Here is a 26241-nt window from a genome sequence, read left to right on the forward strand (position 1 = left end):
TGGAAAAAGATGTTAGTTTATCTTCCTTCCCTAACATGGGAATCTCCCTGGTTAAAAAATAATTATAATGTTAATATTACATTAAAAAATGTTCTTGTCTTGACTCCCTGGGGGTTGGGGATTTAGCTCAGTGGTAGAGTGCTTGCCTAGCAAGCGCAAGGCCCTGGGTTCGGTCCCCAGCTCTGAAAAAAAAAGAAAAAAAAATGTTCTTGTCTTGTAATGAAAGACTAGTAGTAACTTTTTTTTGCAACCATTAGGACATAGAAAAGGCCCCTTTTTGTGTCCGAGAAATAATACATATGGCAAACAGAAGTAAGGGGATGAAAATTAAGAATTTATTACAGATTGACCTAAGTGCCCACCACAGGCTAGCCTATGACACCCAAGCACCTGCCCTGGCCACAATGGCGTGGGGCAGACAAAAGAAAGACCCAGCGCCTGCTGCTGGTACCACTACAGTAGAATGTGTGATGGGGAGATGGAAGAAAGAGCAAGGCCAAGGGGTTCGTACATTGTGGGGAAAGTAGAACTAGAGACTCGAAGGTGGTGAGGAATAGGCAAATGTGTGGAGGCCATAGTGAGATCCTTACCTAGGCTGCCACCTAGGGCCATAGTCCTGCTGTAGCTGGGGTCTGCATTGAAATCTATGGTCCAGGTTACCACTAAAGCAGGATGTCCATGGTCTGCATTACCCCTGGGTCAGTGAGACATGCTGATCTCAGTGGCCTATCTTCCATCAAGGAGGAAGCATGTCTGGGTCTATGATACTTTGGCATTCCTGGCCTGTGTTGATGTCCCAGGCCAGTGTTACCACCAAAGCCCATGCAGGTGTCCCTGGTTTAGACTGCTACCAAAGGCACTGTGCTGAGTTGGCCCCACCCCTCACCAGCCCCTAGACTCGGCAGCACAGTAGAGCTGACCCTGAGGACATGAGAGCAGGAGAGTTGACCCTGCCCCTTGCAGGCTGTGGCATTGAATGTTTTAGCTAGGGCAATGCTGGAGAGCACTAGAGAAACTGGTGGACTGACTAACTCAGCTACTTTCCAGGCCCAGTTCTACAGCTTTAAGTTGACCTATCCTAACATCTACTTCATCTATGATCTACTGGAGCCCATGAAAGGGTGCGTCCTTGCAGACTAAAAGCTGCAGGATCTCCCTGACACAGAGTATCCGAAAGGAGTCCCAGTGAGGATCCCGTATTGATGATGTAGCAGAAACCAGAGGCCTCAAACCAGACCAATGATTCATTGCAATGAACATTTACAAGTAAAGATGTGTAGACAAAAGGTTATAGTATGGGACATTCTGTGACACACTACAGCTTCCACAGCAAGATTTTTCTCTTCTAGTTTTTTCAGGAAAGGTTGCAGGGGTGGAGGGTAGATAGAACAGGACAAGGAGATGAGTGGATTGGGGTGCATGTTGTTAAATTCACAACGGATCAATAAAAAGTTAAAAAAGAGAACTTACTAAAGGTTTTACTGCTCCTAGAAGATTGTAAAGTAGAGACTGTCTTTTATTAGAAATGCATCCATTTCCTCCTTGCTCAGCTCTTGGCCTTTTTAAAGCCTTAAGTTAGCTACTGTGGCAATGAGAGAAGAGGCAGTGAGCAGGAAGGCTGCTTTTCTAAAGGGAGTCACAGGTGCTCCACTCTATCCTTGTTTCCTGAAAGAGACAGAAAAGGTTTTGATGTGTCTTTGGCATGTTACAAGTGATAATCCTGTACGTTTCAGTGGAAAACGAATATAAAGGTTAAAGCCCTTGTGAAACTCTTAAGAGTTGTTTTTGTCCCTGTGCCCCAACTCAAGTTTCCTATGCCTTTGCCAGGTTTCCATCTGGTGATTCCTTCCCTCTGACCTGCTTGTTACCGGTGGCTGGAACTGCATAGTGGGAAATTTGTTCATATGTTATAACAGATGAAAATCCCTTCATTTAAGACAGGTATACTGAACTTTCTACAAGAAATGTTTAGTTTTGAAAGCATTGAAGTATTCTGAGTTTCTGCTAGTACATTGTGTTTTTATTGACAAATTCTCAAAGTGTATGTTATCTCCTGGTGATTTTTTTCTCATTTTATGAACAGTTCCTTCTCAAGTGCTGTCTATATAGGCAGCCCACTTAGTTTAAAGTGGTTTCAACCTTAACTGTTTATCACATATTGCTACAGTGGACTAAGGAAAAAAGCTTTTGTTCATATGCCAACACTGCCCAACCTTGACTTTCATAAAACTGGAGATGGGGTAAGAATCCTACTATTTCTTTTTAATAAAGAAAAATGTGCCTTTAGTTGAATGTATTCTGAACAATATATTGGTTAAAATTGGGAACTGAGAACTGTTCCTTCCACAAATAAAAAAAAAAAGAGGGAAGGGAAAAAACATCCACAATGGCCAAAAGATGTTAGCGAAAATTATCTGTATCCCTGTATCACCATGAAATTCAGGAGAATAAAGAACTAGGATTACTAATTTGTAGGTATGTCATATATATGTATTGATGATGCCTGTGTACAGAAGGAAGGAAAATTTGTAAATAGCTATAGTTTTGACCTCTCTAGGAAAGGAAACAGGATTACTAAGCAATGTAGTTTTTATTGATACTAGAGAAAGCATTAAAAATACTAAAAACATCTTATTTGTGTCTAGTTGCTATCTTTTTGTTTAATTTTGAGACAATGGCTCTCTATATGGGCCTGTATGTCCTAGAAGTCACTATTTGGACCACAGTGGCCTTGAACTCACAGAGATCCACCTGCCTCTGCCTCCCAAGTGCTGGGATTAAAGGTGTGGGACATTGCACCTTGATTTAGCTGCCATTAAAAGTGCTATATTCACCCTCCTCTTGACAGACTGTTCTTTACAGGTTCACTCTCATGTGCAAAGCCGTTACATGTCTGCCAACAGCTCCTTCGTGTTGTCTTGATCCAAGAGATGTATTTTGCATCTCCCAATAAGAATACATATCTTCAGTGTACTTCATCTTCATTTCTCTGAACATTATAAGCAGCCGCAGCAACAGCAGTAGTCGTAGTAGTCGTAGTCGTAGTTGTTGTAGTAGTAGTATTTCCTAAAGTTAACTTTTCCTCTTTCCTTTGTATAGTTGGAAGGAGTTGAACCATCTGGGCAGCTTCAAAATATTGATGAGGAAGTTATCTCTTCTGCTTGCCGTCTTGTGTGTGAGTGGGCCCAGAAAGTGTTAAGCCAGCCATTTGACACAGTCTTGGAATTAGCCCACTTCCTTGTAAAGAGTCATTATATAGGCACCAAGTCAATGGCAGCTCTGACTGTGATGGCAGCAGCACCAGCAGGTATGGAAACTGACCACATTGCTATAGTTAGAGCTGGCAGCAAAAGGAGAGCTTGGGGGCCAGTAAGATGGCACAGTCGGTAAGAGCACTTGATGCCAAGCCTCATGACCCGAGTTCAAGCCTCAGAAACAGAATGATGGAGGGAGAGAGCTGACTCCCTCCTGCAAGCTGTCCTCTGACCTGGCACATGTTCACCATAAATAAATGAATCAAGTTTAAAGAATTCATTAATGAAGTCTGTGACCAAAGAGCTTCATCATTTTAGTATGTATGAGTTTATTCTTACTTCAGTTCACACTAATGCAGATGTTTTATTAAGCTAATAAAATAAAAACTATTGTTAAGCTGTAGGGCTTAAGCTTATACTTTTGAATATTGCTCTGCTAGTATAAACTATTTGAATTCCCCTACCATACCTTTTTATGGCTGTTTTTAAATGTAAAGAATATATATATTTTTAAGTCTTTGTCTAGGTTAGTTAAATATTAAAAGTAAAATAAGATTAAATTTTAAAATTATGTGCTGGGCTCCTTTCCCAGAAATTAATTTTGTAAATAAAATGATCTTTGAGTACCATTAACTGATTACTTGACTTCATAAAAAAATAAACTTTATGAACTGGTACTATAAAATAAAGAGTTTTGTTTTTGGTTGGTTAGTTGGTTCGTTAGTTTTGAGATGGAGTCCCTCTATTACTGGAACCCAGGCTGTCCTGAGACTAAACATAGAAATCCTCCTGTCTTTCTCTGATGTGTTTACCACCACACCGGGCTGTAAGAGAATTTCTTTAATGGCAGTTTAAGTGATAGTTGTAATTCAAAGAGAATTTTGGGAATTGACAACTTTAGCAATTAACATTATTATTATTATTATTATCATTATCATTATTATTGGAATATCTGATGCATTCCTAGTATTAACATGAAACTTGTTCTTCAAGTTAAATCTAAATATTTTTAAATCTGCAGTGCATGTATCCTGAAGAGAATTTCTGTTCATGTGTGTATAAGTGTATGTAATTGCTCCTTTTCATTTTATGGCCAATTGAGAGCCAGTATCAGCAAAACAGCCTCTCACAGTTGCTAGTCAGAACTTTTCCTTTCTGAATATAAACTGTATGACCAAACCTGACTTTCCACTTACTTAGACACAAGCTTGGTTGCCCAGTAATACCAATGTGTGTAGTTAAATAGCTCACATATATGTCAGCTCCCTTAATTCCCTCAGCAGGCCTGTGTAATAGGGCTCTTCATTCTAGGAAACAGATTCTGGGAGGTGAAATAATTTATCCTTGCCAGATAAGTAATTTGAATCCTGTTTGCCTGTCTCCAAAGACCAGGTTACCTCAGTTATTCATACTACCTTCTTATCTTCTGGCACAATAAGACTTTGAAGGATGTGGAGCCTTCAGAACACTCTGATCTCTTTACTGTCCCCACTGACAGTTGGAAGGGTACCTCTGTGAATGGGGCTTAGTGGGTTTTTTTGTTTGTTTGTTTGGTTGGTTGGTTGGTTTGGTTTGTTTGTGACAGGCAGCTCCATCTGTTTCCCATTGTTTGTGAGATTTAGTAAAGTAGAGAGACAGCTCAGCAGTTTAGTAAAGTAGAGAAACAGCTCAGCAGTAAGAGCACATGTTGCTCTTTCAGATAACCTGGGTTCTATTTTCAGGACCTGTATGACCGCTCACAACCTGGACAATCTGTAACTCCTGTCCCAGGGGATCCAAAGATCTCTTCCGACTTTTGCGAGCAGCAGGCATGCACATAATATACATACATACATATATGAAGGTGAAATATTCATACACATAGAAATAATAAATCTTTAAAATGTACTAAAAATTACATGTGTGAACAGGTGATTTCTATTTTTAGAAGCAATATATGAGAACACAAACTTTTTACGAATTCTATCATTACCGAAAACACTTTCAATCTTGATATTTTGTTCTCAACTGTTAGTAAATTTTTAAAAGAATATTTATGGCAAATTAATTTTCATCCTTTGAAGGCAATTTTTTATTTATAAATACAGTGTCTGTCTTGAGGACAGGTTGTGTTACAAATGTCCTTTTTGCAAGTCAGCTGCTTGGAATCATTCCTGTCGAGAAACCCTGGCAAGAGGACCAGAGAGAAAGCTGTGAGCCATTGGCAGAGGCTTTCCTGGTCCAGATGCTGAGAGGAAAGCGGAAACCAGAGCCAAAGGAAGCTGCGAGGCTGAGTTCAAAAAGAAAAAACAGTAGTTATAGGATTAAATAGAAAAGGAGGGGGTTGGGGATTTGGCTCAGTGGTAGAGCGCTTGCCTAGCAAGCGCAAGGCCCTGGGTTCGATCCCCAGCTCCGAAAAAAAGAATAGAAGAAAAAAAAAAAAGAAAAGAAAAGGAGAAGATCAAAAAAAATGAAGAATTACCAACCAGAGTTTGCAGAAGAGAATTCTGTGTCTTTCTTTCTCTTCTTCCTGCCCTGCTCCCCACCTGCACCAAACTGACTTGACTAGAGATGGAGAGCAGAGCCTGGAGGGGCGGAAGGCCAGGTGCAAGAGCAGGCTGTCCTCCTCCACAGCACACTGGGACTTCCCAATTCCGTCAGTGCCACTTCCTTAGTGAAATGAGCTTTGTGAAAAGTATTTTATTACATACTTAGTTTTCTTAAAATTTATATCTTGCTTTTTCTTTCTTTTTCTCCTCTTTCTACTCTTAAAAAGTTTTCTCAGTAACACTTTTTAAAATGCCTTAACCTTAGTCTTACTAAGAAATTCTGCTTCTTAATTTCTCTAGGTCACACTGGAATAATCATAAAGTAACAATTAAAATAATGGTTCATATTTTTGTGAATTTCTGGTAAGATTAAAAACTTGTTTTCCCCACATAAATTAGGCTATGGAGTGGTTTTAGCAAATATTTATTAGGTTATCCTTATGGGCTAAATATTAAAATTATGAAAATTTGTTAATTTCATTCTAATTACAAAAAGGGGTAGGAAAAATTGCTGGCATCTAATACAATGTAAAAATGCTCTGTTGTCATGTGTTTTTCTTAGTGTCCTACATTTATGATACAGATAATCTTTTAAAATTGTCTGCCATTGTTTACTTAACTGAAATTGGCCTGGCTAACCATATTTTAAGACGTCAAACTCTTGTTGACAGATGTTTATAAATGGTCGTCTGTTACTTGTTGACAGATGTTTATAAATGGTCGTCTGTTACTTTGCTCTGTAAACAAGTTGTGAGTTAGAATGTGCCGGCTTAGTCACTCTGTCCAGTAGATGGCTACATCCTCAAAGACACTGAATAATGTGGCCGTCCACAAAAGACAGTATTTAGTTTAGCTTCTCTTTGTGTTTATTTTCAGGACTTAAAGGAATTCCCCAGCCTTCTGCTTTTATACCTACAGCTGAAAGTAATTCCTTTCAACCTCAAGTAAAGACTTTGTCATCTCCAATTGATGCTAAACAGCAGTTGCAACGGAAAATTCAAAAAAAGCAGCAAGAACAGAAACTACAGTCCCCATTGCCAGGAGAATCCTCAGCAAAAAAAACAGAAGGCACTACAGCCAACGGAGTGGCTAATCTACCCAACGGGAACCCTGCGATCCTTTCTCCCCAGCCCATTGGGATTGTGGTGGCAGCTGTTCCTAGTCCCATTCCGGTAATACTATCACTAGAGTTTGGCCTTACTGAGATGGTAGGAAGTCATTTATTTTATTAGAAATAGCAAGGACGGGTTGGGGGATTTGGCTCAGTGGTAGAGCGCTTGCCTAGCAAGCGCAAGACCCTGGGTTTGGTCCCCAGCTCAAAAAAAAAAAAAAAAAAAAAAAAAAGAAATAGCAAGGAGAAGATGGCAAGGGTCATAAACTGTTTTATGACCAGACTACCCTTGGTCATTCATCTTTCTTTCTGCATGTCTATCGTTATCGAAAAGCAATAAACATTGACAAAACTCTAAACTTAACAGAAGTGAAGATACAAAGGATGAAGGTTCATAAAGTGTGCGTATAACCAGTCAGCATTTCAGTAAGAATAAAGTCATTAAAAAGGTTTTTCATTCCTAGCTGAGTCAAGAAACTTTTAGGAACCTAAATGTTTTTCTTAATATTGAACTAGATCAAATTATAATAAAGTATTAGTGATTTTATATTCTAATGTGGGCCTGCTTCTTTGGTTAGCTGGGTAGATGTAGGAGTAGAATATTGTTCAGGTCACGACCACATAACTAACAATATAGTGAAGGGGCTTTTCAAATGCAAGTGTATCCTGCTAAAGTGATAACCTTACATTATTATTGGTATTATTATTAAGGAGATATTTTCTCTTATTTTCTTGTTATCAGTATCTTCATCATTGCTATTTCATTAAAATTTTCAATGTCTGGTGGCCATACTATTCACCTAAGAGCAGACTTCAGGGGGCCTTAATTTTGTCTAGGACTTCCTTATCCTCAGTGGCTAGTTACTAAAGTCCAGGGCAAACCTGAACTGTTTAATAAGACTGCCCAGGAGTGGGCTGTGTTCTTAGAAAAGGTTCCACTAGTACTTTAGAGTGTACCTTTCTTTGTGATTATATCTCTCCTGTCTATAATCTCTTTAACCCACTCATTAGACAAGTATTTGTCATAGGTATGAAGCATTTTGTCTTGTTAACTGGGAAGTAAACCTAATTTTTTTCCTGGGTGTTACTGTATTTCATAAGTGTATTGCTTTGTGGCTATATTTGTTAAAGTATTTGAGGGTCTGCTTGTATACAAAATGATCCAAAAGAACTCACTTCTAGCTCAATGCCCCAGTGTAGGGGAATGCCAGGGCAGGGAGGCGGGAGGGAGTGGGTAGGTAGGTAAGGGAGCACCCTTGTGGAGACAGGGGATGGAGGAATGGGCTGGAGGTTTCCAGAGGGGAAACTGGGAAGGGGGATATTTGAAATGTAGATAAAGAAAATATACAATTAAAAGAAAAAGGAAAAGAACTCTCTTCTAACATTAAAACGACCTTTTTTCTTTCTAATTAACACTTAATAAATCCTTTAATACTATACAGATGTACTGTTGTTTCCTAGACTTCTAAAATGGACTTGTAATTTTTTTACCTTTTTGCAGGTCCAGCGGACGAGGCAGTTAGTAACTTCACCCAGTCCGATGAATTCTTCTGATGGCAAGGTTCTTCCCCTCAACGTGCAGGTAGTCACTCAGCACATGCAGTCTGTGAAACAGACACCAAAGACTCCTCAGAACGTCCCAGCCAGTCCTGGTGGGGACCGTTCTGCCAGGCACCGCTACCCTCAGATCTTACCCAAGCCAGCAAACACCAGTGCGCTCACCATCCGCTCTCCTACAACTGTGCTGTTTACCAGCAGTCCCATCAAAACTGCTGTGGTACCTGCGTCACACATGAGTTCTCTAAATGTGGTGAAAATGACAACAATATCCCTCACACCCAGTAACAGTAATGCACCTCTTAAACATTCTGCCTCCGTCAGCAGTGCTACTGGAACAACAGAGGACTCCAGGAGCATCCCTCAGATCAAGAATGGTTCTGTTGTTTCTCTCCAGTCCCCTGGGTCCAGGGCCAGCAGCACTGGGGGAACCTCTGCTGTGGAAGTCAAAATGGAACCAGAAGGTTCATCAGATGAGCATCCTCTGCAGTGCCAAGAGAACTCTGAGGGGACTAAAGCTCCTCTGGCCACATCTAGTGCCCTTTGGGGACAGAAAAGTAATACAGATGGAACAGTATCAAAACCTTCTAATGAAGGAGTCACAGAAGTGAAAACAACTAAGGTCTGTGACCAGAGGACCAAATGTAAAAGTCGCTGTAATGAAATTCTGCCAGGCATCTCAGCAGGCAATAATCAAAGCACTGTTACTCTCTCGGTTGCTACTCAGAACTTACCTTTCACCAGCACCAGCTCACCATCTAATGGTGACTCAGTAAATAAAGACCCTAAATTATGCACTAAAAGTCCAAGAAAACGACTGTCTGCTACACTGCAAGAGTCTCAGGTGCCTCCTGTAAAGAAACCAATTGTGGAACAGCTTTCTGCAGTTACTACCGAAGGTCAGAAACCAGGCACTGTTAAAAAGGACCAAAAGGTTCCACATTCAGGGAAAACAGAAAGCTCAACAGCAGGTGCTCAGCCTCCTAACAAGGTGTCACTCAGTGTCAGTTCACACATTGTAGAGGATCAGCCCTTGAACCCTACTCTTGTCGCCAGTGAATCAGCTCTGGAGCAGCAGACAACGCCATCATCGTCTCCGGATGTAAAAGTAAAACTTGAAGGGAGTGTCTTTCTTTTGGACCGTGAGTCAAACTCAGATGGCAGCTTTAATCGTAACGAATGGCAACAAGTTACTAAGGATTCTGACTTCATATCTGCCAGCTGTGAGCAACAGCAAGACATTAGTGTGATGACAATTCCTGAGCATCCTGACATCCATGATTTAGAGAAGTCTGTTTGGGAATTAGAAGGGATGCCACAGGACACATACAGCCAGCAGCTCCATAGCCAGATACCAGAATCTTCTCTGAATGAAATACAAGCACAGTCTTCAGATCAGTTACCGTTGCAGTCGGAACTGAAAGAGTTTGAGTCTTCTGTTTCCCAGACAAATGAAAGCTACTTTCCTTTTGATGATGAACTTACACAAGATAGCATTGTGGAAGAGCTGGTGCTTATGGAGCAGCAGATGTCAATGAATAACTCACATTCTTATGGTAACTGCTTGGGAATGACCCTTCAGAGTCAGTCAGTAACTCCAGGAGCTCCAATGTCATCTCATGGTTCCAGCTCTCACTTCTATCATCCAATCCATAGCAATGGCACTCCAATTCACACACCTACACCCACACCCACTCCTACACCAACTCCGACCCCAACTCCAACCCCAACATCTGAAATGATTGCTGGGTCTCAGAGTCTGTCACGGGAGAGCCCTTGTTCCAGGCTTGCCCAGACAACACCTGTGGATAGTGCTTTAGGAAGTAGCCGACACACACCCATTGGTACTCCTCATTCTAATTGCAGCAGTAGCGTCCCTCCAAGCCCTGTTGAATGCAGGAATCCATTTGCATTCACCCCAATAAGCTCCAGTATGGCATATCACGATGCCAGCATTGTCTCAAGCAGTCCTGTAAAACCAATGCAAAGACCCATGGCCACTCACCCTGATAAAACCAAGCTTGAATGGATGAATAATGGGTATGGTGGGGTTGGTAACTCATCAGTTTCTGGTCACGGCATTCTCCCAAGCTATCAGGAACTAGTAGAAGATCGTTTCAGGAAACCTCATGCTTTTGCTGTGCCCGGACAGTCGTATCAGTCTCAGTCCAGACACCATGACACTCATTTTGGTCGTCTGACTCCCGTCTCTCCTGTGCAGCATCAAGGTGCCACTGTAAACACCAACAAGCAAGAAGGGTTTGCAGTCCCCGCTCCTCTTGATAATAAAGGAACTAATTCATCTGCCAGCAGCAATTTCAGGTGCCGGAGTGTAAGCCCTGCTGTCCATCGCCAACGGAATCTTAGTGGAAGCACCCTCTATCCTGTGTCTAATATCCCACGGTCTAATGTAACCCCCTTTGGAAGTCCAGTGACCCCAGAAGTTCATGTTTTCACAAATGTTCACACAGATGCATGTGCCAACAACATAGCTCAAAGAAGTCAGTCAGTTCCATTAACAGTCATGATGCAGACAGCCTTCCCTAATGCTCTGCAGAAGCAAACAAACAGTAAAAAAATCACTAATGTTTTGTTGAGTAAACTCGATTCTGACAATGATGATGCAGTGAGAGGTTTGGGAATGAACAACGTGCCCTCCAATTACACAGCCCGGATGAATCTCACTCAGATTTTGGAAACTTCCCCTGTTTTTCCTAGTGCCAATTCACAAAATATGATCGATTCCAGCACTTCTGTTTATGAATTCCAAACACCATCTTACCTCACCAAAAGTAATAGCACCGATCAGATCAGTTTTTCTCCTGGAGATAATCAAGCACAATCTGAAATTGGAGAACAGCAGTTAGATTTCAATAGCACTGTTAAAGACCTGTTGAGTGGAGACAACCTGCAAACCAGCCAGCAGCTGGGAGGTCAGGTAGCATCTGATCTCACCAACACTGCATCTGATTTCCCTAGCGACATCAGGTTGTCTTCTGACCTCTCAGGCAGCATCAATGATTTGAACACCTTAGACCCAAATCTACTGTTTGATCCAGGTCGTCAGCAGGGACAGGATGATGAAGCCACACTGGAAGAATTAAAGAATGACCCACTGTTTCAACAGATTTGCAGTGAGTCAATGAACTCTATGACTTCATCAGGTTTTGAATGGATAGAAAGCAAGGACCATCCTACTGTTGAAATGTTGGGATGAATTGTGTTTTATATAATATGTAGCACACTGTATCTAAAGACATATGTATTGTATTTGTCTTAATGGAAGTGCCTCCCGCAGCAGAAACACTATTAATTGTAACATTTTAAAGGCGTTTGCTGCAGAAGTGGTTTCTTCAGTAGGAAATGGTTAGACTTGCCTCAGTGCTGGACACGTTTCTGAAGACAGTAGGCTGTAGAGCAAGTATTAGGTTTTAAATTTTATAATGTTCCCCATTTAATCACATTTGCTAGTAAAGAATCCAGCTTTTTACGAGAGCAGTCTGGGTCTTTTATTTTGTATAAGTTCATTTTAACTCATCAGTTGATCTACACAGAAATTAAAAGACCATCCATTTTTAGTTGTAGGCTGTTTTGTTGTTGGCATTATCTTTTAGGTATAAAATCATAGCTAAGGTAAACTGTAGGCAAGAGAGTCTTCCTTAAAACAGGGATAATATTCAGGTTATTATAGATATTTAAGCTTGAAACATAAAGCTACTGTAGGATGAGAAATCTCTGTAGGACTTTCTGGGGCTTCGGTACCATTTACTCCCACAATGAAGGGCTTATGTAGGGGAAAATAACGGAAAACAAACGTTAATTTAAGGAAAGTAAAAGCTGCACTAAAATGTTTAAGAGGAAAACCAGTAGCCATTTATTTGTGACATTGCATTAGTCCAGTTTTAGAAGGTGGCTTTTAAAATGGAGCTCTCAAGCTCATGCACTCTGCCTCTCCCTCTCTCCCCCTCACCCTACTTTCCCCCTTTCCCTCCCTCCTATCTTCCCTCTTCCTCTCTTCTTCCCTTCCCTACACACACACACACACACACACACACACACACACACACACACACAACATTAAGATTTAATAGAAGAAATAGAAGCATGTTAGAAAATTGTCTCGTGTTTTATTATTTGCTTGCTGAGATTGGAGTGTTGGAAGGAAAATAGAGGACTTTTTTTTTTTTTTTAGTGTCTTCACCACAGTTCCATGTACATACTGAAATTCTACTGAAGAATTAATTATTTTTAATGCTTTTTCACCATGGTATCCTTTAGTAATCAGCTTTCCTCCTCCTCCTCAGTTTGCTGACTAACTCTTTGCTTCTCTGAACGTAGTAATACAGTTTTATCATGAATCAAAACACCAAGCAGGAAAGAGATAACATTAAAGGCCCAGCAAAAAAGCATTTCTTCCCCTGAGGTCTGACACCTCGGATCTTCATATCTGATAAACCAAGAGGATGTGATAGTACTTGAAGAGAGGAGCATTCATTACGTGCTTCACTTATTTATTCTGATGGACACAGTTGCAGAAGAAGCAGAGCACTCAGGATTTGTTTTAAAGTGTTTCTCTGTGGCTCCCATTTTGTTTTATGAATAGTATTTATGAATTTCATGTTAACACAAAACTAGTAGGCAGCTCCATTTAAGTGAGTTTTAAGATAATTTTCAAAGAGATATTAAAGTTAACCCTAAGTTCTTAAAAGATAACATGAGAACATTCACTATACTCTCCTGACTAGCCAAGCTTTTCTTTTACCTTAATTCAAAAATAAATCAGAAGATGACAAACTGAATATTTAACAAATAGGATAGAAGGGTTAATTTAATAAGGGTCCGTGTTGAGCAGATTTGAAAGTAGGGTATTAACATATTCTAATAAATCAATGGTGCTAGAGTTGGCTCAGAGGTTTATCTATGGATATGTCCTAGTTACTGGCATATGTGTGTGTTTGCTGTTAATTTGATTTAATGATTTGTTAGATTTTTTCTTGATACTAGTTATTTCTTCACTGTACATTGAGATACAGCACTACTGCACACCAAAGTATGTAATACCCAAAGGAGACTGTGTGATTTCTTGTAACAAATGATGGGAGTCTTTCTCAGTGAGATACTCTGAAGAGGAGACTCTGAGGCCATTCTAATCCCTTGTTTACACTGTTAGCTTCCTACTAATATAAAAATAATGGAAATCTTTTTTTGATAAAAAAAAAAAAAAGTATAGAGACTGGAGGATTTTTACCCCTCGCCCCCTGTACAGTATTGCAGCAAACTCTTTAAATTTGGCTGAATTCGTCCAGCAAACTTTTTGGGGTTCATATTATTGCACTAAATTTGTTGAACCTGTGGTAGGCACATCTCTTAGGATAAATGCAACCAGTACAGTCCACAGATTAAAATTTTTAAATGTGTTTCATTATGAAAAAACAAAATATCATCAAAGTGACAGATGAAATTGTCTTATGTAGCAATGTGCACTGATCTCAATGAGATATTTCTATTTCTTATTCTCTTACACGAGAATATTACAGCAGGAAGAATTAAGTTTAGTTTGCTTCACCATGTTAATACATGATCACAAGATGTGCATGAGTGTTCTTGACTTATCTTGTACAGTACTAGGTAATCCTGTAACCACTTTTTTTCCCCTCTTGGCTGTATTGAAACTGGCTCTGTGTTAACCAGGTGAGCATAGTTATTCACAGGTTATTTTGCTTCTTTTAATGTTTACTAATTCTGCTTAGTTGTTAACTATGTTCTTTTCTTGGGATTTTTTTCATTGTTTTGACGTTTAAAACATTTTGCATACTGTTTTATCATGATAAGACTTCATGAAGTAAATAATTTTGCATATAATTGCAATAAGCACTGACTTTTGAACTGAGAAAGAAGGAGCGTGTTTTGTGCAGTGCATCTGAGGTTCAGATAACAGTCTTGTACTACAGCGTGCTTACTACACCAGAGGTGACGAAAGCAAGCCCTGTCGTGTGTTTCCTTTAGTGCAGAGTCAGACCCTGGTGCTTTGTTGTCTGTTGTACCTGCTGAGATTACAGTAGTTGAGCATCGCACAGTAGCATTTCAGTTCTCTTTTTTTATTAAAAGTGCTCAAATTGTTTTTTAAATGTTTTCAAGAACAATTAAAAACATTTTATATTATACTGACTGGATGTTAAGATGATTTATTGGATGTATTTTTATAGACAATTTGCCATTTTATAAATATGTACATGATGCTGTATTTTCCTTGAACTGGTGAAATGGGGGAGGGCATAAAAATGATGCAAGGCAAAATGTGCTACTGATCCAGAAGAAATGCTATCTCTGTCTCTATTCTCTGGAACTCTGTCCCTCCTTGAAATCTGCAGTAAGTGGTGTGTGGCACAGAGCTGCTTATTCAAAAGACCATCTTTTTCGTTGTTGTTTCACGTGGTAATGAGTTCAGATGTGAGATTGAGGACTATCTAGGTTGCTGTATTTCAGGAGCATTGAATGCAAAAATGAAAATTTTCAAGCCCCAGATATGTTCACATTTATGGAAATTGTAAGCCAGAGCATAGGCCATGCATGGGCCTTGCAGGAGATACTAGAAACCTCAGCTGCTAAAAGTCATGGAACCAGAGTCTAGGGTGGAATTTGATCACTTTTAATACAGAATCAACAAGAACCAATATCTGAGACTATAACATATAATAGACATGTCTTCAGTCAAACAGTCTACATTCCTGTATATTTAGGTCTTGGTATATCTTTGACAGCCCAGCTATCACCCCTTGTTTGAACCCCAAGTTTAGACAGATAGAAGCAGTCACAAAGAGATTGAGAAAGATGTGAATGAACTGTACAGGAAGACTCCTACACAGACTGAACCTAAAAACCCGAATTCCACAGCACTTTGAAAGTAACTCTAAAAAAGGTAAATCTCAAGGCAAAACCACCTGGGTGTTATTTATTTGACAGTTTAAAAATGCCTCAAGCTGTCAGGAACTTAACTGCTCACTTAGTAACAATATTGGTGTCAAAAGTAGTATCATGTGCCTGTAGTCCCAACTTCTGGGAGGCTGAGGTAGGAAGATTTCTTCAGCCTAGGGTGTTGAAACCAGTTTGGGCAGTACATTGAGACTTCATCCCTAGAAAATGAACTCTAGGCAGGTTCGAGGAGTTCATGCAGCAGTTTGTCTGCAAGGACAGGTTCTGGCTTTCTGTGTGTGAGTTGTTTTCCTCACCAGCTTTGATTTCAAGGTCTCTGGCTTCTGTGGCCCCAAAGAGGCTAACATTATCAGAGAAAAATCTTCTTCCAGCATCTCACACCCTCCTTGCCTCACTGGACAAGCAAAAGCCTAAAATGCCAATTTGTCAGATTCTTGGTCCATCATTTATGGTTGGAAGAGGGGCCTGCTTTCTGGGGCACGTAGTCATCTGTTTGGAGCAATTGAGATGGCTCAACAGGTAATGGTACCTACCCCTAAGTACGTTCAGTCACCAGGACCCATGTGGTGGAAAGAATGACTTCCAATTATCTCTGACTCCACAGGCACACTGATGGACATGTACACACACCAAAAAGAATGATAATTTTAAGTTTCATAACCTAAAAGTTTTAAGGACTTCATCTTTGGAAGGGAGACCATTAGTGATCAAAATGAAAACAACAGCTGAGTAAAATCAATGAGTTTTTTTAAAAAAACATTTTCCTATGATTGTGTGTGTGTGTGTGTGTGTGTGTGTGTGTGTGTGTGTGTGTGTGTGTGTGTGTATACACTGTCTGCTGGTACCCACGGAGCCAAAAGAGTGTTTGATCTGGAGCTGGAATTACAGGCTGCCCAGCATGGTACTAGGAACTGAACTCCAGACTTCTTGTTAAGAGCAATACATGTTCTTAACTGCTGAACCTTTATCTCTCCAGCCTTTTAAGATATTGAGCCCACCTTTGAGAAGCACAGAGTCTAGTAAAGAATTAATTACAAAGTTGTATATAATTGCAGTATGTAGAAGAAAAGGAAAGAGAAGGCAAAAAGGCTAGAGGTTCTTAAGACTTCATTTAGAAGTTCACGGATTCAGCCAGGAGGTGGTGGCACACGCCTTTAATCCCAGCACTCTTTGCCAGGAGGCAAAGACAAATAGACCTCTGAGTTCCATGCCAACCTGTCAACAGAGCAAGTTCCAGGAGAGCCAGGGCTACACAGAGAAACCCTGTCTTAGGGGGGAAAAAAGTTCACTGATACAAATTGTTAACTGGTATCCACTCTTCTCTATAAGCCTACAAATTGTCCCAGTTCCTATTACTGCAGTAGGCCACATTTTTTCTTATTAAATGTGTCTAGTATGTGTTACTATACTGCTGTTAGTGAAATTTTAAAATAACATCACAAGTTTGTTCATTGAATAATATATAAAGTTTTTAAATGTATACCTACGCTGGGGTAACTAATCTTACTGGAGAAGGAAGTGAAAACAAAAAGACTCACTTTTCAAGAAAGACTGTTCCTTAGAAGTACTTTTTCTTGGAGAGAAGGGAGAACAGTTTTGTAGATAAAATCCATTATGAGATGGTCTTACTGCCATGTGTAGAGTATTTCCTCTTTTTTTTTTTTTTTTTAAGTTTTATCTACTATATATAAGTACACTGTAGCTGTCTTCAGACACATCAGGAGAGGGCATCGGATCCTCATTACAGATGGTTGTGAGCCACCATGTGGTTGTTGGGAATTGAACTCAGGACCTCTGGAAGAGCAGTCAGTGCTCTTAACCGCTGAGCCATCTCTCCAGCCCATGTAGAGTATTTCTTTGCATTAGATCCTATACTAAATAGTTTGCATATGTTCTCGTTTCCTGATGATAGCTATCCTAAAAGAATATTATTTTCAGATGAGGAAATTGTTTCCCAGAGACGAACTGATGGGAGCACCAAAAGGGACAGTACTAGGTGGAGCCCAGTGCTGTATCCGTGCTGTATATAAGGTGCTTGCTCACACTACCCACTACAGTAATTTGAGCTGGGAGCTCCTTTGAAGTTTTTCATTCTAGTTTTAAAATTAGGATAGAATTGACTTGTGTGAAGGGATATTTCTCTACAGTCTTCTGCCTTTCAACTTTTCTTTTTCATTGTTAACTTTTAGATTTTACCTGTGATTCGTTTTTCTGGTTGTTCAGTTTTTGTTTTTGTTTTAACTTTATGTGTATGAGCCTTGCCTGTATGTGTGAATGTGGACCACATTATTGCAATGCCCACAGAGATGAGGAGAGCACAGAGATGAAAAGAGAGCATCATTGGGTCCCCCTAGAACTAGATAGAGTTCAGGTGGTTGTGAGGTACAATGTGGGTGATAGGAACCAAACCTAGGTCCTTTACAAGAACAGCAAGGACTCTTAACTGCCAAGCCATACCCCCAAAAATAAGTCAATAATAATATCTCTTAAGAAAAAATTTCTGGGGGTTGGGGATTTAGCTCAGTGGTAGAGCGCTTGCCTAGCAAACGCAAGGCCCTGGGTTCGGTCCCCAGCTCCGAAAAAAGAAAAGAAAAAAAAAAAAAAAGATTTCTGGGCTGGAGAGATGGCTCAGCAGTTAAGAGCACTGGCTGCTCTTCCAGAGGTCCTGAGTTCAATTTGTAGCAACCACATGGTGGGTCTCAACCATCTGTAATGAGGATCCGATGCCCTCTCCTGATGTGTCTGAAGACAGCAACAGTGTACCCACATGCCTGAAATGAGGAAGAGGAGGAGGGGAGGGGGGAGGAGGAGGAGGAGGATAGATACATACCTGTGAGTTCCAGTCCAGCCAAAGCTATACAGTGAGGCCCTGTTTCACAACTGAAGACAACTGAATAATTGAGGAAATTTAATAAAAACTGGTTACTCAAAGATACTGAGTAATTATTGTGTGTACTAAGGGCACGTTGTAAGATAATAACCATCTGTTAGCTGTAGTGTTGCTTGCCTTTAATAACAACATTCTGAGTTTGTGGTCAGGCTGATCTACACAGTGAGTTCCAGGACAGCCAAGGCTACACAGAGAACCCCTGCCTCAAAAAATATCTTTTGGGGCTGGAGAGATGGCTCAGCGGTTAAGAGCACTGACTGCTCTTCCAGAGGTCCTGAGTTCAAATCCCAGCAACCACATGGTGGATCACAATCATCTGTAACAGGATCTGATGCCCTCTTCTGGTGTGTCTGAAGACAGCGACAGTGTACTCACATATATAAAATAAATAAAAATAAATCTTTAAAAAACTATCTTTTTTGTAGATGTATACTGAAATATATGTGGTGAATACAAGGTGTCCTGGGTGTATTCTGAAATGCTCTAGGGAGGTTGACATGATGGAGATAGGTAGAAAATAGGAAGACTGTTGCTTCAAATCATGGCAATTTTTTAATCTGCAAATAAATTTTGCAGGTTCATCATGGTTCAAATTTGGTTTTTCCTCTATATTTGAGTATGTTTCCATTAAAAATAGTTTTCAATAATCTCCCATTTTCCATAGATTTAAAAGACATAACTCGGGGATTTAGCTCAGTGGTAGAGCGCTTGCCTAGGAAGGGCAAGGCCCTGGGTTCGGTCCCCAGCTCCGAGAAAAAAAAAAAGACATAACTCAAAATACAAGCTCCTTTGGGGGTGCTGAGGGCTGGGCAGTCTGCTCCTTCAAATCTTTTCGAGTTGAGACGGGATCGGACAGAGTGCTGCAGAAATCCACGCATAATTCCCTCTTACAGTCATGCCCACCTTTATCTTTTAAAACGCGTCCTGACAAACAGAAACACTTGCTGTTTCATGAATTAAGCACACTCTCTGGCCTCTAATCATACTCAGACTATGCAGCTTAAAAACAAAAACTGGGCATCTAGCAGCTTGTGTTGGAGCCAAACTGAATGATGATGCACACCTACACTCCCAGACTTAAAAAGTAGAGGTAGGAATATCAGAAGTTTAAGATACTTGGCCAGGTAGCCTGGGATGTGTAAGACCCTGACTTTTTTTTTCTTTTTCTTAATTTCTCCAAAGAGAAAAAATATTTTTTCTTTAAATCACTCAACTACCATCTGAGGGGAAAGCCTTGACCAATCTCTACCTCTGGCATTAAGAAGTCTCCAGTAGTATCAGATTTAGGTGCTTATAACAATATTTTGCCCTGTATGGACAATATATCTTCATATATCCCTGTTCTCACTGAACTAAGTTTTTTGTTTTTTGACACAAAGAGTGTGTGTGTGTGAGAGAGAGAGAGAGAGAGAGAGAGGGAGAGGGAGAGGGAGAGGGAGAGAGAGAGGGAGAGAGAGAGAGAGAGAGAGAGAGAGAGAGAGAGAGAGAGAGAGAGAGAGAGAGACTGGCCTCAAACTCAAGGAAACCTGCCTGCTTCTGCCTCCCAAGTACTGGGGCTAAAGGTGTGTGTCACATCAAAACACAGGCCTAATAACTAATAACTCCAGTAACAAGGGCACAAAGAAGGCTAGAGAGGTGACTCAGTGTTAAGACTGATTAATGCTTTTACCGATGACCTGGGTATAGGTCCCAGCACCTACATGGTGGCTTACAAATATCTGTAACCCCAGTTTCAGAAGATCCAACGTAGCTTTCTAATATCTGAATGCCTGAATGCAAGTGATGCACCTAAACTTGCACACAGAGCGTGTGTATGTGTGTGTGTGTGTGTGTGTGTGTGTGTGTGTGTGTGTGTGTGTGTGTGGAGAGAGAGAGAGAGAGAGAGAGAGAGAGAGAGAGAGAGAGAGAAGTGGTGGTTTGAATATGTCCCCCATAAGCTCATATATTTTGATCCACAGTTGTTAGAACTGTTTGGGAAGGATTAGGAGGTGTGGCCTTGCTGGTGGAGGTGTGTATTGCTTTGGGGTTTCAAAAGTCTATGCCATTTGTTAGCACCACCCCCCCCCTGTCTGTCTGTCTGTCTGTCTGTCTGTCTCTCTCTCTCTCTCTCTCTCTCTCTCTCTCTCTCTCTCCCCTCCCCCTCTGTCCCTCTCTTCCTCTCTCCCTTTCTTCCTCTCCCCTCCTCCCTTTTTTCTTTCCCTCCCTCCTTCCTTCCCTCCATCCTCCCTTCCCTCCCTCCTCCCCCTTGTGCTTGTAGATCAGATGTGACCTCTCAGGGATTTCTTCAGCACCATGCCTGCTTGCTGCAATGCTCCATGACATGATGGTCATGACAGTGAATCCCAAATTAAATGCTTTCTTTTATAAGTCCCTTGGTCATGATGTCTTGTCACAACAGTAGAAAAGTAAGACTGTGGAGTCGGTGGAAAGAGTATTAAGCTAAAAACTGATCTCTGTAATAGCAAGTAAGTAGAATGAGCATTGTCTAAGACCTCAAGCTTACTTAATCCCAATCATCCACAGCCAAGATGCCTGCTTGCAGATCAGCAGGGGGAAATTTGGATGTGTTTGCATTTTGAAATATGTTCCTTTCTTTGCCAGCCTCAGCAGATGGTCACCCTTACTGCTTTTAACAGAATTTTTAACTGATACGACAATAACCATATGGTCTTTCTGGGCGGAGGCTAAATATTTGCATTAAGCTAATCTTTGATTAAGCTACCATTTTACTGAATAAGTCTGAGAACATCTTCAGACTGAAAGAAATGTCAGTGTTTTATTTGTGTTTTTAATTTGATGACTGAGTCCACATAATGCAGTCCAAACTGTGAATTTGTCCTATCTAAGTATATTGTTTTGTTTTGTTTTTTTGTTTTGTTTTTGTTTGTTTTTGTTTTTTGGTTCTTTTTTTCGGAGCTGGGGACCAAACCCAGGGCCTTGTGCTTCCTAGGTAAGCGCTCTACCACTGAGCTAAGTCCCCAGCCCCATTTTTTTTTTTAAGATTTTTTTTTTTTTTTTTTTTTTTTTTTTTTTCCTTTTTTCTTTTTTTTTTTTTCGGAGCTGGGGACCGAACCCAGGGCCTTGCGCTTGCTAGGCAAGCGCTCTACCACTGAGCTAAATCCTCAACCCCTTAAGTATATTGTTAATTTTTGTATAAGTGCTGTCATTTTTCCAGGAAGACTCAATGTAGGCCTGTGTTTGACTTTAACAATCAGATCAGCTCCTGCCTTCTATCTTCTCTGGATAGGTGGTCTTGGGAATAGAAAGTCATTGAGCACTATGAAGAATCCAGTTAACTCACTCCAAGTTTGAGGCTTTGGATGGACTCACAAAATAAGAAACTATTTCCTTCCGATTCTTTGTAACCCCTTCCCCACCTCAGGGAGCCAGGTTCTCCTGAGCCTCTAACTACAAAACTCCTTCTAAGTTTGACTCTCTCGGAAATGGTCTACAAGTGCTTAGCTTAGTATTTGGTGATTCCTGGTGCTTTGAAACCTAATAATGTCTCAAAAAATGGACTCATTCCTGTCTTTAGCAGAGGAATGGTGTATGGACAGGTGAGTAAATTGAGTAAAAGGCCAGCACAGCAATGAAAAGGAGACAGTTGAAGGTAGCTAAGAAGTTCTTTCTATATTGCCATCCATAAATATCTACTTACACCTCACATTTACTGTAACAGGCATCACTTGAAATGTTCCTGGGACTTTGGGTTTAAAGCAAGCCATTTTCTAATTGATTTCCATTTAGTTTTGAAAACATATTCTCCCAGCCTCCTGTTGATTTCTCCGACTGCTAACTATAGCTCAGGGCAGTGCAAGCACTGGCATTTTGCCTAAATCGGGGCCTCCGGGAAGAGACGTGATGCAATGAACTGTCTCGTGTTCTCAGCTTTGAGCAAGGTCACTTTGGCCATGCGAGACATTTCTGTATTCCCTAATGGAAAGGAGAAAAGCAAGAAAAGAAGAAAAAGAGGAAGAGCTGTTCGTATATTGGCAGAAATAGTTAAAAATTAGTTAGCTGAGTATATGGCACATCTTTAATTATAACTCTGGAGGCAGAGGAAGTCAGATTTCCGAGTTTGAAGTCACCCTGTTCTATACAGAGTTCCAGGACAGCCAGGGCTGCACCAAGAAACTGTCTTGAAGAAAAAAACAAAACAAAAAACAAAAAACAAATCAAAATTAATTAGTTAATTAATCATTATTCACCATTATACAAGTCTTGTTTACTGTAATTTTGCTACCGCTATAAATTGTAAATATCTGTGTTTTCTGATGGTCTTAGGCAACCCCTATAAAAGGGTCATTTGACCCCCAAAGGGGTCATGACCACAGTTTGAGAACCACTGCTCTAAAATAACTAGGAGATGTAGAAATGATATACAAATTAACTCATAGTTATAGCAACATTACAGTTTTTTATAATATTCTTCAGCCTCAATAATCTACAAGTAATTTTTAAACTTTATATGGAAAATTCGGATGAATATGAAAATTAAAAGGAGAACCTTCATGTAGCCTTAACTCAGCTTAATAGTTATGAACGGATAACCTCATTACACTTACATGTTAACATACCTTACCATGTTCTCCAGACTATTGAAGCAAATTTCAGATCCATCCACGAGCTCTATTCGATATTAAAGCCGTCCTTTTAACATTTTAATCATTTACTCTCAGGCTGTAGTCGTCCGCAGTTGTTTAAACAAGGAGATAGTGCATAAAAATAGAAATGTTTACTTTTAAAATTGTGTGTATGTGTAGTATATGCACTTGTGTGCACAAATGTGTGTGTACATGTGTGTATGATGTGTTCACCCCCGATCACATGGCTGCTAGAGCTGAATTCAGATGCTCATGCTTACATAGCAAGCATCTCCCCAGTCTCTATGCATATGGTTACATTCCTTTACATGGATTCTCGGCTTATTTGAAGTTCTAGGAATGCCTATGAATAAGTAACATAGACAAACCTGAACTCAGTTTTGTAAGGGAAGGAAAAATTAATTAGAAAATTGACTAGCAGATTATCATGTCTAAAAAGAAAAAAAAAAAAAAAAGGTGGTCAACGTAGCTTACTTTGCAGCGCTTGCTTCATGCGCTCAGAGCCGCGGGTTCCATCCACAGCACTGCGTCAATCTTGCATGGTCCTGATGATGCACACCTTGAGGGCTAGAAGTAAAGGAATGAGAAATTCCACGTCATCCTTGGCTGTCGGTGATACAGAAGCCCCAGTTTTAAAACAACAACAACAGAGCAATGTGGCAGTAGCTGGGAAGGGAGGTAACATTTCATCATCCGATGCCTTTACAAATGTGTATCTTCATACACCTAGACCTCTAGATGTTTGCAGCTACTACTTCAATAACCCCACAAGACCCAGGAAATGACAGCTCATCTGAGGGGTTTTTCACATGTCAGTAGATTACTAAACTAAATTAGTATCCGAAGTGCGTTGTGGTGCTTACAGATGATTTCATACCTTGTTCTTGCAGACAGGGAAGATGTCCATCTGTGCTTTAAGATAGTAGAATGAAAACCAAGCTTGGTGACACCAACTTTCAACCCCAGCACTCAGGAGGCAGAAGCAGACAGATCTCTGAGTTTAAGGCCAGCCTGGTCTACAGAGTGAGTCCTAGGAGAGCCGGGACTACACAAAGAAACCCTGCCTCAAAAAACAAACAACAACAACAAAAAGTAGTAATGAATAAAGCTGATCCCGACAGTAACATGATGAACTTGTGGATCTAGTCAAAGGAAATTTTCAAGTTTAATGATGACTAATTTGCATCTTCTTAGCTGCCTATGAGAAAATATTGGAAGGACACATGAGTCAAGGAAGGAGAAACGCAGTTTTCAAGAAGAATTTAGTGTAAATACTTCCAACATAGAGCTTGTTGTACTGAAAAAAAAAAAACAAAAACAAAACTGTTTCTCATTCTATCCTATTCCTAGTGTATGGCCGCAGTGGCTGGCAAGATGGCTCAGCAAGGAGAGGCGCCTGCCTCCAAGCCTAATGACCTGGGTTTGAGTCTTCTGACCCACAGTAAAGGAGAGGACTGACTCCCCCAAGTGGTTCTGTGACTTCCACGCATACAGGGTGCAGTATAGCACAGTTGCGTGCATTCATAAGCTACACAAACAATTTTTAAAAAGAGAGAAAGGAAGGAAGAAGGAGGGAAGGAGGGAAGGAAGGAAGGGAGAGAAACCTTCCCACAAGATGCAGCTTTAAACGCCAAGATCGAGTTGAGAACTCCACTGTAGGATTTGCTTTAGGACTGTCCAAAGCAGAGAGGTCACTGCTCAGCTTCAAAGAGGAACCATGTCTCATGAAAAGAAGAGTCTGGTGCTGGGTCCTTAATTCTAGACATATTTTTTTTTTAAATGCTTCTCCCCTCTCTCCGTCTCAATTCTAGACATATTTAAGCACAGAACAATTGGGGGAAAGTTTCCTGGTTTTAATTAACTCAATCCCATGTGTACATCAACGCTTAAGACATGACTACATCAAAACCCTTGTGAAGCACAAATGACATCTTCCATGAAGATAGGTTCTGTAGATTAACTGAAGAAGCAGGCTCAGCATAAACAGGCTCTTGATAAGGGATCTGGGGAGGGAGCTCTAGATGGAGACAAGCTCAAGATAAGAGCCTGGGAGAGCCACTGTCGCCTGGCTGTGAAGATAGGGCAGAGGTCACAGGGCTTAACGTCTATTTCCAGCTCTCTGGACAGAAGACGGTTCTTCATCGCTCTCTCAAGAGACAGCTGTGTGTGTTTAACATTCCTGGTTTCCCTGGTGCTTATCTGTGAGCACAAGGACCTGCATTCCTCCTTCAAAAACTAACAGAGCTTGAAGACAGATCTTTCAATTTGTCAGTGTCCAACAGAAAGAACAAAAGAGAATTTTTTTTAACAGCATGAAGAGAAAATGCAAGAGCTTTGAGATACCCTTTAGAAATTCAACTATTCGGATCATTGAAATACTTGAGGGAGAAGAAATACAGTTTGGGGGCATAGAAAACCTCCTCTGTAGAGTAATAGCAGGAAACTCCCCAAATCTTGGACAAGAAGTATTCTGAACTGCAAATACACATGACTATAAAAGTACATCACTGTGAGATATTATTGTTAAGTTGTTAAAAATACAGGACAAGGAATGTTAAACCATCTATAAGGTAGAAATGCCAAGTAACAAAGGCAAATACATCAGATTAACAGAAGATTTCTCAGAACTCTTAAATGCCAGGAGGGCATGGGTTAAGCATTTTGGCTCCTGAAAGAAAATAACTACCAACCAAGATTATTGTAGCCAGCAGGGCTTCTGCAGTTGAAGGAGAGGCGAAGAGCTCCCATTTTAAGAATAAATTAAGGGAACTCATGCATGACCACTGGCCCAGAAATGCAACAAATGTTTAAAAGAATCCTATTCCTAAAAGAGAAAGACTTTAGAAAACACTATCATTGAGAATGTGAATAAATTCCACTAGAAAAGAGATGTACCAATGAGGAATAAGAACTATCACTAATACCATAAAACTATCAGATTTACCAGATAAATAGGAAGGAATAAGCAAAATATATTTAATGTTACTTGAAGAAAACCATAATGATGTAAATTTGTATGCCAAGTGTTGGGACAGCACCTAATTTTATAAAATCAAAATGCTGCCAGACATTAAAAAAAAGTTTAGGCCTAAGTGTAACAGTGTTGACTTTAATACCTTGGCATAACTGAAGAAAACATCCTGAAATACAAGTGGGAGCACGGGGTTGGGAATTTAGCTCAGAGGTAGAGCGCTTGCCTAGCAAGCGCAAGCAAGGCCCTGGGTTCGGTCCCCAGCTCCGAAAAAAAGAAAAGGAAAAAAAAAAAAAAAACCCAAGTGGGAGCACAAGTCTTCAAGTAGCCAAGGAAACCTGAACAAAACCACGATGGAATTACATCCCAAAGTTCTGCCTACACCAAACCAGA

General features: G+C 40.4%; 1 protein-coding gene across 4 annotated transcripts in view; it reads left to right on the top strand.

The window, feature by feature from the left end:
* Window positions 1–11945, top strand: part of Rfx7 (regulatory factor X7) — an 80573-nt gene extending 68628 nt beyond the window's left edge. For all 4 annotated transcript variants that reach the window (XM_032910805.1, XM_032910806.1, XM_032910807.1 and 1 more), the window contains 4 exons: window positions 2156–2240; window positions 3100–3307; window positions 6659–6954; window positions 8395–11945. In XM_032910805.1, the coding sequence (XP_032766696.1) occupies window positions 2156–2240; window positions 3100–3307; window positions 6659–6954; window positions 8395–11667 (3862 nt within the window). In that variant the 3' untranslated portion in view covers window positions 11668–11945. The remainder of the gene's footprint in view (window positions 1–2155; window positions 2241–3099; window positions 3308–6658; window positions 6955–8394) is intronic.
* Window positions 11946–26241: the final 14296 nt, after the last annotated feature.

The sequence above is a fragment of the Rattus rattus genome, chromosome 8 (assembly GCF_011064425.1).
Source record: "Rattus rattus isolate New Zealand chromosome 8, Rrattus_CSIRO_v1, whole genome shotgun sequence".
Lineage (NCBI taxonomy): Eukaryota > Metazoa > Chordata > Mammalia > Rodentia > Muridae > Rattus > Rattus rattus.